The following is a 10,123-nucleotide window of genomic DNA, read 5'->3' on the forward strand; positions in this document are numbered from 1 at the left end:
TAAAAGGTGATTCTCAATCCCCTCGTTACCCTTCTTCCCTGAACACTCTGCCCGAGCAAAGATTGCTCCCTTCGAGGCCCGGTTCCCTCCACGATCCCACCAGTAGCATTGCCTCAAAGGGGGAAAGAGAGGAGTGCAGCTCTCCTTACAACTCCTGTTATAACAGGAGCGTGGACAACACTGCACCCTGCCTGGGGAGGGGAGGGAAGGGGCAGAGGTTCAGGAGCTCCAAGCATCAAGAGGGGGACACAAGACAAGTAGAGGTGATCCTCTGGTACCTTCAGCAGTCAAAAACCCGGGGATAGTTCTATTTAGGAGCAATAGCACCGCAATAACATCACCACTGCATTTCTTTTGAAGACAACTGAAGTGAGCTTTCTACCACCTTCCCCTCAACAAGTGAAAACAGCTGCTCGTATGCCACTGTCTGACCAAAAAAAAAACGTTTTATCAATTTAAAGCATTAAATAAGCCATGTCCTGTCAATACAGCACTAAAGACAAACTGTTAAAGGTGAGGACGGTAAAACAAGGCAAGAGCAAGTCCAGCCCTGCAGTCGCTGAGTACATCAAACAGGCATCAACAAGCTGTAATGGTTGAACGGGGCACAAACCAATCACTTGATCGCTGATCATCTGCGTTTTGAGATCAATGCTACAGTAAATTATAATAGCACAAAGAATGTGCCTTGTCTTTTCCACATGGCCCAAACCTGCGAGATCTCCTGCACGAGACTAAGCAGGCATGTGAAGGAAGGACCGATTCTGGCGACTGCTTCCGCGGTGTGAGAAACGACCCTGGAGGCACAAACCCACGGCGACAGGTAAATGCAGTGAATCGCCACTGGTGACAGCTGGCAAGGGTGAGTTAAAGCAGCCTGCCTTACACAACAGCCTGCTTTGAACAGAAGCGATACTGAGCCAAAAACCTGGATAGAGCAGATGCTAAAGAAGCGTCCAGCAGCTCAGCAAGAGCTTTGCATAATCGTGAGCACAGGGTGGGCAGCTGCAGGTAATGCCACAGTGCTGGCTTTCTGCGTGTCACTAGGAGCACTTAAGGGTTTGTTCCAGCAGCCGCAGCAAAGCCAACGTGATGCACAGCGGTGGAGAAGATGGAGTCTAGGAAAGCAAGGTGAGTGGGCTCAGCAATAGTTGAACCGAGAGCAGCACCACATTTGGGCAGCTTGCCTTTGCTCCTGGCATTTCAGAAACCTGTGTCACAGAGCGACCTCATTAACACGAGTTAAAGCCAACTTCTTGAACGACTGTCTGTGCACTGCCAGGTTGAAGAGGCACTGCAGTCCGCTGTGGGATCACCCTTTCTTCTCCTAACCATACCCTCTGCGTCCACCTGCCTTTATCACCAAGTGCACCGCACGGCAGTGCTAGCAACAGAGCTGCAAGTGTTCCATCTAAGCTTATTATGGTATAGAAACAAGATAAATCTAAGACAGAAATAAGCTACTTTCCAAGCTGAGTAAGACCATCCAAGTGGGACTTTGCAGTTAATTGGGGTGAGGCTGTTTGTTACTGCAACTATAGAGGAAGAACAAAGTCATCAGTTTGGGAGGCTGCGGCACTCACGCTCGCAGTGCCGTGCTCAGCATCCCACCCACAGCCACCCATCCTCTGCTCCTCCTCGTGGCCCACCTGCAGAAACTTCACTTCTGCCAGCCGATGGAAAGAAATCACTGCATCCATTAGCCAGCAGAGAAGCAACGAGAGGAAGATGTAAAAAGAATTTTACACAGCTCACGCAATGCCTGGATCACTTGCTAGGCATGGCCATGGGTTTTTTACACCCACACCAGGTGACGATCCACACTGTGTTGAGGGCTGATACCACACATTTGTTTCATAGCAAGACTTTGCAAATAATTTGCTATACAACTGCCCATACAGCTTACATGGAAAGAGAAAAAATAAAGGGGGGGGGGGGGACAGCTTTCCAGTCCCAAAAAAGTTAAAAACGTTAAGAACAGCAGAGGAGAAAATGCTCAAAATAAAAACAGAAAGCAAAAGTTCATGGGAAGATTTAACAGAGCAATCTACACTTTATTTAATGAAAACAGCCACAAACATTAACCACTTAAGTGTAAATTAAATTAACAGGAAACAATTTCATTTCAAAAAGCACACAGAAGAATCCTTAATCAAAATCAAGACTTCAGTGGATATCTTGAAAAATAGGAAATCCACCAAGATCGATTTTTTCCTGCAAGACTTTTCCACACAGCAATTCCCAAGCAAAGATGTAATAGTTATAAAATAAAAATAATAATAATAATTAAAAAAAAGCCAGCTTCAAACAACGTCTCTCCTACTCCTCAAGCTTCTTGGGGAGAGCAGCAAAGGCAGAGCAGGAAAAAGTCAGCAGCTCTCACTGCATAAGGCAGGACCAGGGAATAAAAACTCGTTTCGCATATTCTAAGAGCAAATCTCAGGGATAAACAAGCAAAATATTTCCCCATCCCTTCCTTTTTCCCGGGACCACCTCCACTCTCCGAACACACGATAACCTCTTCCCAAAAGCTTCACCAGACAGTTCAGAGGCTGCAGCCTCCTGTCGCAGGCGTCGCATCCCAGCCTGGAAGGAGCTGGCTCCTAAGGACGGGGCTGTTTCGGGTGGTGATTTCCTTCCTCTGCCTCAGTCTCATTTAGCCCTTGTCTGCACCCAGATTTCTGGGCTAAGCAGCCTGTTCCCAAAACCTTCTCCCGTTATCCGCAAGGTGCACACCACTGCAGTGTCCAGGCTGGGACAGGGGCTTCTCTGGGGTCGGGTGGTTGTTGTGCGTGTATTTGTCACAAACAGCGAGCGGCTTTGGTTTTAAACACACCTGTAGTTTTAAATGTTAGCCTGGAGTGGGGAAGGCGGAGCGGCGTTTGGGGATTAATACATTTTCTTTTGATCAGCATCAACACATCGGGAAGCGAGCTCCTGTCGCTGCAGGGGAGAGGCAGCGGAGACTCGAGCAGCACCAGGGTCGTATCCTGACCCTTCCTCGTACACCTGGCACATCCCGGGGGGGCACGGCCAGCAGCAGACAGGGGACGGGGGGCTGCGAGGCACCCGGGTGCCAGGAGGCTTTGGAAGGGCACAGCCCCCTGCAAGCAAAATCACCTTGGCTCTGCCACCGTGATGGCAACAAGCACTGGTTTGGGGGTTCAGCTCGGTGCAGTGGCATCACCCCCGCTTGCCCAGCAGCCCCTTGCCCCCTCGGACCGGGCTGGGAGGGCACAGCCCGGCAGCACCCGGGCTGACACCCAGCTTGCTCCGCATCCCCTGGTCGCCTTGCAAAAGCGCGGTGTAAACGCACAAAGTCAGTGTTGCGTGTGCGCGCCCCAAAACCTCTGTCCTTGTGCTTAACCTCCTCCTGCCTTTTTTCTTTGTGGACTTTCCGCATCAGAGTATTTTATATGCTCTTAATATGGCTATTAATGTCTGCATTAATAACAGAGTGAACATTTCACAAATAAAAGGAATTGCGCGCATACAGAATCAGGATTTGCAGTCTCCCCGTTCACTCAGGTGCAATTCTTTTAATGATTCTGTACTCCCCTCCTCCTAACATTCTTCCTCACTAACCTGAAGGCATTTCTCGTGTGTTTCTCCAAACACTTTGCTGCCCAAGCCCAAAATCCACCCGAACAACGGATGCGAGCTGCTGAGCTCCGTGTGGGTGGGAAGGCCAGCACCGCACAGCACCGCACAGCACCGCAAAGCGCCGCAGCACCCAAAGGTGCCCAGGAGAGATCTGTCACATAAATGTCACCGCAGGGTCTCCTCTTTTAGCTCACTTCGAATAACTCCTGACTAAACACCCGCTCCAGGTGAGGTTGGCAACCAGCACAGAGCAAAACGAACAAAACACCTGGCACTCGGGGAGTTTTTTGGTTTTTTTTTAGCACTGTGCCGCATGGCGAGGTTTTCCAGTCCTCCCCCCTCACCTCCCTGCCTGCAGCCGGGGCAGGGGAGAGCCGGGATGTGGAGAGGTTTTAGGGAGGTGCACCTCTTTTTTTTTTTAATTAAAATGTCTGTCCTGGAGGTACTTACAATTATAAATAAATGTAAAAGACAGCTAGCTATTTTCTGCATAGATGTTTGGGTGTTGTTTTCCCCTCCCGCAACGTCTAATCTTTATTATTTTACGTGTAAAAAACATAAAGGGAAACCCGCGGAAAGGAAGGAAACGTACACGTTTCAGTCGTCTGTATTTTATATATTAAACAGGGACGCATTTTCCCTCACAAAACCGCATGTCCCGTGGTCCAAAATACCCTGAAAGGTGCTACCGGACAACCAAATCTAGTTCCCGTTTAAAAAAAAAAAAAAAAAGAGAGAGAGAGAAAGAACAGAAAAAGAGAAGGAAAAAAAAAGAAGAAGAAGAAAATAAAAAAAAAAGATAACCTAAAGAGACCCCGACGGAGCGCACCCGAGTTTTAGCCGAGGGAAGCCCCAGGAGGAGCAGAGCGGTTTCGCCGGCCGACAGCTCACCCCAGGGGAGGAAAAAAAATAAAACCCCGTGATTTACCTGGAAATTAAAACCATTTCCCTGGCAGAAAGGTAAAGGCAAAGCGAGCACGGGCGGTGACTGCAGTGCGGAGCCCGGGGAGGCGGCGGGGCAGGTGCGGGCGGGGAAAGGAGCAGAACCTAGAGCCGGGTCCGGGGCTCTCGGAGGGGGAAAAAAAATAAAGAGATCCTGCAGGTGATTCACACCTGGGAGCCGTGAAGAAATCACGCTGCCGGTGGCTCTCCGAGCTGCAGAATATTTCTTGCTAGCTGAGAGCAGCCCCGGCGGGTCCGAGTTTTTCCTGCTGCTCCCCTCTTTCCCTTCCCCGGCTCGGAAGGAAAGCAAGGGTAACTTCTGGCTTACCTGGATCTCGGCAGGGCGTTTGTACAATTCTTTTGGCCAGCAAAACGCCTTCCCTGGAAGCTCTGCCCGGGCCCAAACCCGACCCACAGCGCTCCGGAGGGAGGCGGCGGGGTCCTATGGGGCTGGGGGGGGCACCCCCGGCCGCCGCTCCCGGTGCCCTCGTTTTTTCCTTGGAAAACCGAGGAAAAGTCAGGGAACGGGGAAAAGTCCGATATTTCCAAGGGAAAGGAAAATTTAAATGGAAAGTCGCTTTTTTTTTTTTTTCTCCCCACCAGGCTGAGGTTTGGGGCGGCGCTGGGGGTAGGTGGAGGCTCCGCAGAGCCCCCCGCTGCCTTCACCCCTGCGGGCAGGGGTCGTGCTGTGTGTCCCCCCCCCTCCCTCCCCAAATCACCTCCTCCAGCCAGAAACACCCCCCCTCCATCCCCCCGGGCTCCGGCACTACTGGAGGCTGGGGGGCGAGGGGCGATTTGCGGGGTCGGGGCTGGGCGAAGCCGGCCCTAGAGGCGGTGGGGGGCGGCCAGGAGGTCCCCGTCCTCCAGGATGTCCACCTCGTCCTCGGGGTCCTGCAGCAGGAAGGGGCCGGGGGGGCCCTTGCGGGGCTCGGCGGCGGCCCCCTCGGGCAGCTCGGGCTCGGGGGAGCTCTGCCCCCGGCTCTCCTCGCCCCCAGCCCCTTTGGGGTCGTCTTGGGTTTTCCGCAGCTGCTTTTTGTGCTTCATCCGCCGGTTCTGGAACCAGGTTTTCACCTGGGGGAGGAGAGCGCAGGGAGGATTTAAAAATAAAAATAAAAAATAAGCGTGGAAAAGAGAGAATAAAATTAAAAACGAACTGGGGAGGCTGCAGGGGGGGAAGGGAGAGGTGCCAGCCTTGCCGGAGGCTGCTGCCTCCCCGTACCTGGGTCTCGGAGAGGCTGAGAGCCGTGGCCAGCTCCACCCGCTCGGGCGTGGAGAGGTAGCGCTGGATCTCGAAGCGCTTCTCCAGGCCGGAGAGCTGCGAGTCGGAGAAGACGGTGCGGGCTTTGCGGCGGCGGCAGTGCTTCCCGGGCAGCTCGGGGGCGGCGTGCGGCTGGAACAGGGCCGGCACCGGCACTCCTGGGGGGACACGCGGCGGACACCCGGGCTGCGGCCGGCCGGCCCGAGCCGTCCCCGGAGGGCAGCGGAGGCTGGGGGGGCGGCTTTCCCCGAGCCTCGTCCCCCCCCGGATATCAACAGTTCGTTTTCTGAGGTCGTTTCACTGCTTTTTAATTTGTTTTTTAAAATTTTATTATTATTATTATTGTTGCTTCTCTTTTTATTTTTGCTCTGCCTGGCCGAGCGCATCGCCCCGGCTCAGCCCGCAGGCTCCCCGCCGCAGAGAGCGCGGCGAGGTCGGCAGGAGGACGGGAGCCCTCCGCGAGATTAAACCCAAACGAAAAGCACCCAGGGCAAGGAGGGGGAGCCGTGAAAAAGGCCCGGAGGGGGGTGGGCAGGGGCAGAGCGCTGCTCCGCGGCCACTCCGCTGCGCAACTCCGGCTGCCCGGCCAAAAAACTTCGCCGGGGTCTCTCCATCCCCAGCGGGGAACCGGCCTCGGGAAGGGGCTGCCCCCAGCATCCTCCAGCCTCCCCCAGTCTCTCCCAGCGTATCCCAGTCTCTCCCAGCATCTCCCAGCCCCGGAACGACCCCAGCGTTGCTGTCGGAGGTGGAAAACCGAAGCCCGGACCCCATCCGGAGTGGGCGATGCGCGGGGAAAAAAATAAAATGTTATCACTCCAAAACTAAAGAAATAATTGAAAAAGAAAAAAAAAACGAACAGGTAGGAGATCCTGGGGTCGCCGGGCTCCGGATCTCGGCTCACCGAGGGAACGAAAAGCGGCGGCGCCGGGGGCTCCTCTCCCCGGTAACGAAGCCCGGGGCTCCCCGAAACCGCCGGGCAGCGGGACGGGGACGAATCCGGATCCGGAGCGGAGCCCCGCAGCGGGACGGGGACGGGGACGGATCCGGAGCCCTGTGCCTCTTGTCCCCGCTGCTCCCGGGGCTGGGAGCTCCGTTCCCACCCGGCTCGACGGCAGAGCTCGGTGGGTGCCCCCCTGCCCAGCGCCGCACTTACCCGAGGCGGTGAGGAAATAGGGGTGGTGGTGGTGATGCTCCGGCTTGTGCAGGGCAGGGTGCGGGTGAGGCGCCAGCAGGGTCGGGGTGGGCATCAGGGGGTAGCCATAGTCCAAGAGGGGGACGCGGGAGGCCAAGGAGCCGGGGAAGTGCTCGGGGGGCACCTCCCGCAAGGGTTTGGGCTTGTGCAGCAGGATGTCCTCGATGAAGAAGGAGGTGGGCCGGGGCGCGGAGACGGGGTGCACGGGCGAGGTGAAGTTGAGGTTCATCGCCGCCGTCCCCTCGCCGGGCAGCGGGGAAGGGACGGAGCCGGGCTGCGCGCTGGCTGCCGCGGGGGAGAGGGCGGCCGGCCGCGCGTCCCGGGACAAAGCAAAAGGAGCAAAACTAAGGGCGACGACAAACACACGAACAAACAAACAAATCAAACAAGACCAGATAAGGCCAAAAAAAAAAAAAAAACACCGATAAGAAATAATTCCCCCAGGCGGGAAGCGGCCGGGAAGCGCCGGGGGAGGCGAGGCGGCTGGCTTTGCGCTGCGCGGGGCGCTGCGCGCCTTTGAGGCGCAGGGCAGGGGCTCTCGGGCGGAGCAACGGTGGGAGGGGGCGGCCCCCCGGCCCCCCCCCGGCTCCCCCCGGCCCCCCCCAGCCTCCGCGGAGGGGGCGCGGAACCACCGCGGGGCCGCGCACCCAGCCCCGTGCAGCGCGGCCGCCCCCAGCCCTTGCCCCAGCGCGGGGCTTTGGGGAGTTTTCAGCCCCCGGGGGAGGGGCTGGGGGGGTCGTTTCCCTTTGGGTTTTTTACTCCCATTTGTTATCTTTTTAACGTAGAAATTTTTGGGGGTGTCGCGCTTTCCCGAGCTGTCCCACACTCCGCTCCCAACTTGGCCCCACGCACACACCTTGTGCCTTCCTGCCCGGGTTGTGTCCCAGCGGGGTTTTGCTCCCATCCTTTCCCCGTTCTGTGTTGTGCTAACACTTCTTTTTTTCTCTTTTTTTTTTTTCCCTTTTTTTCTTTTCTGTCTTTCCTCTGTTTGTCTTTTTTCCCCCCTAATCTGTAACATTCATTTCCCCGGAGTCAATTTGCTAAAATGAGGGTGATATACCACATCATAGCCGAGATAATTTCGCTTCGCATCTCAGAAAATTGCTCTAATTATTGATGTTAAACTCAGGGAAATTAAAAGAAGGCACTTCTCCTTCATCTCCTGATTTTAAGCTCTAATTTGTTGAAATCGAGTTGTCATCACAATTCCAATCACTACCGTTAATAGTAAAAGTGTTCTAATAGAGCCAGAATTCGCGCAACCCATGCTATTAGATAATTAAGAAAGATGTTAGAAAGGCAAGTGCTAATCCTTGGGCACACGGACAGCATTTCCATCTGATCCAGCAGGTAGAACAAATTAATTACCAGAATCAATTAGTCCTAAAAGTACAGTTCTCCAGGAAGTGTAAGCCGCGTCTTCCATATGGATGAGCTGGTAAATGGTAAATAGATGAGGAAAAAAAAAAAAAAAAGAAAGAAAGAAAAAAAAAACCTTTAAAAGAATAGAAATGGCAATCGTCCTGTTTTTAATGAAGCTGCAACTCGGAGCGCCCGACTTTTTCCGGCGGTGCCGGCTCCTCTCCGCGGCTGCCGGGCAGAACCGCGCGGCCCCGATGCGCACAGGATGCGCGCAGGAGGGGGGGGGGGGGGCAGCCCCCGGCCTCGGCAAACGGGGGAGCAGGGAAAAAGGACGTATATTTCCTTTTATAAATGACGAAGGAATTATAATGCCGCGGTAGCTGTCAAAATACAGCTGCATCCACGTGTAGGTATAAACATACCTATATAAATATCTCTATATATTCAGCTGTGCGACCGACAGCATCAGTTGCGCTTGGCCAAAACTCACAAGCGGGGGTACCAGAGAGCGTTCCCAGGCAAATCCACAGGCGGCTGTGCTGGGTTTTTGTATTTTTGGTGGTAGTTTGGTTTTTTGTTTGTTTGTTTGCTTGTTTTGTTTTGTTTTTTTTCGGTGCCTGCAGGCAACGCGTGCCACAGGCTTTGCTTTACGCATGCATTGCCCCCATGCGGGAAGGCACCGGAGTGCTCCCCACACACCCTTATGCAGTGGACAGACAGACAGACTGACACACAAGGTAGACAGATGGACAGGTGCCCACTGAACGGGCAGGAGCAGGGATGGGGACGGGGACAGGGATGGGGACAGGGACAGGGACAGATCCCCGTCCCCCCACAGCGATGCATCTTGCTGTGTCTCCTCCCCTTCTAAAATCAGGCCAGGATTTGTGCCGGCAGTTTTGCAAACACACCGGGCTGACAACTTTCTCTGAGGAGCAAATGAGTAAGAAAATGAATTAACAGGATGAAGCGGGGCCAATGCCCAGGCTGTTAATGGAGGGAGCGCAGCCAGGGGCGTGTAAGCCGCTTGACTGGCCATTTCATCAGCTGAGATTGCTTCTCCGGGAGGGCTGGGGCTTTACTCGTCAGTCATGTATACAGAGAGAGATAATTTTTTTTTAAGAAGGTTCAGAAGATTAAAGATGTGATACTTCAGCCGGGTCAGGTCACAGTTTCAGCATCTCCCCAGGGCTAACTCGGGGGCCAAAAGCAGAGGCGATAGCGCTCTGCCTGCAGACCCCCCCCCCCCCCCCCAAAGGAAGGTAACCCTAGGAAGGGGGAACCTCTGCACTGCAATCCTCACTACCAGTGATTTTAATGTAACTGTTTTGTGGCTTTTTACACCAGGAATTGGGCGCTGGGCACCTCCAGGTGGTGGTGGCAGGGCAGTCTCTTCACCCCACAAGCCTTTTACCTGTTTTTCTCCTTTTGGCTCATTTTTACAGGTCCCCGTGTTGACAGGTGTCCAGCAACAGGGTTGTCACCCCTGCACTCCCAAACCCTCCCAGTTGCACCCTTGCACCCCAGGGAGCAGCTCCGGGATCACAGATTCACCCTTTTTCTGTCCGTGCAGACATACACACACAGCTGTTCCTCTGGGCTTTCACACATACGCACGATCCCGTTTGCTGCCAAATTCACAGGTGCATTGGGTCTCCAGAGAGACCCCTCAGGACATCCCTTAAACTAAGCAGTGTCCCCCTTGGAGGCAGAAAATGCCCCAAACCTGGGGAGAAGTTGAGGGGTCACCTAGGGGAGAGAGCAAG

The 10,123-nt window shown here is 54.5% G+C and overlaps 1 protein-coding gene across 1 annotated transcript; it reads right to left on the reverse strand.

The window, feature by feature from the left end:
- Positions 1-4,874: 4,874 nt before the first annotated feature.
- Positions 4,875-8,476, reverse strand: BSX (brain specific homeobox). The gene is made up of 3 exons (XM_080568076.1): positions 6,957-8,476; positions 5,765-5,961; positions 4,875-5,616 (listed from the first exon to the last, which is right to left on the reverse strand). The coding sequence occupies exons 1-3, from the start codon at positions 8,011-8,013 to the stop codon at positions 5,371-5,373; spliced, it is 1,500 nt and encodes a 499-aa protein (XP_080424202.1). The 5' UTR covers positions 8,014-8,476; the 3' UTR covers positions 4,875-5,370.
- Between the last annotated feature and the right edge of the window lie 1,647 nt (positions 8,477-10,123).

Source organism: Anser brachyrhynchus (genome assembly GCF_964034855.1).
Source record: "Anser brachyrhynchus genome assembly, chromosome: 25".
Taxonomy (NCBI): Eukaryota; Metazoa; Chordata; class Aves; order Anseriformes; family Anatidae; genus Anser; species Anser brachyrhynchus.

Bases quoted from the DNA above. Each gene is read 5' to 3' on its own strand.
- BSX (XM_080568076.1), bottom strand. From the start codon at position 8,013: ATGTTACAGATTAGGGGGGAAAAAAGACAAACAGAGGAAAGACAGAAA. The intron at 5,962-6,956 runs GTAAGTGCGGCG...GTGTCCCCCCAG, and splicing joins CTATTTCCTCACCGCCTCGG to GAGTGCCGGTGCCGGCCCTG. The intron at 5,617-5,764 runs GTACGGGGAGGC...CTCCTCCCCCAG, and splicing joins TCAGCCTCTCCGAGACCCAG to GTGAAAACCTGGTTCCAGAA.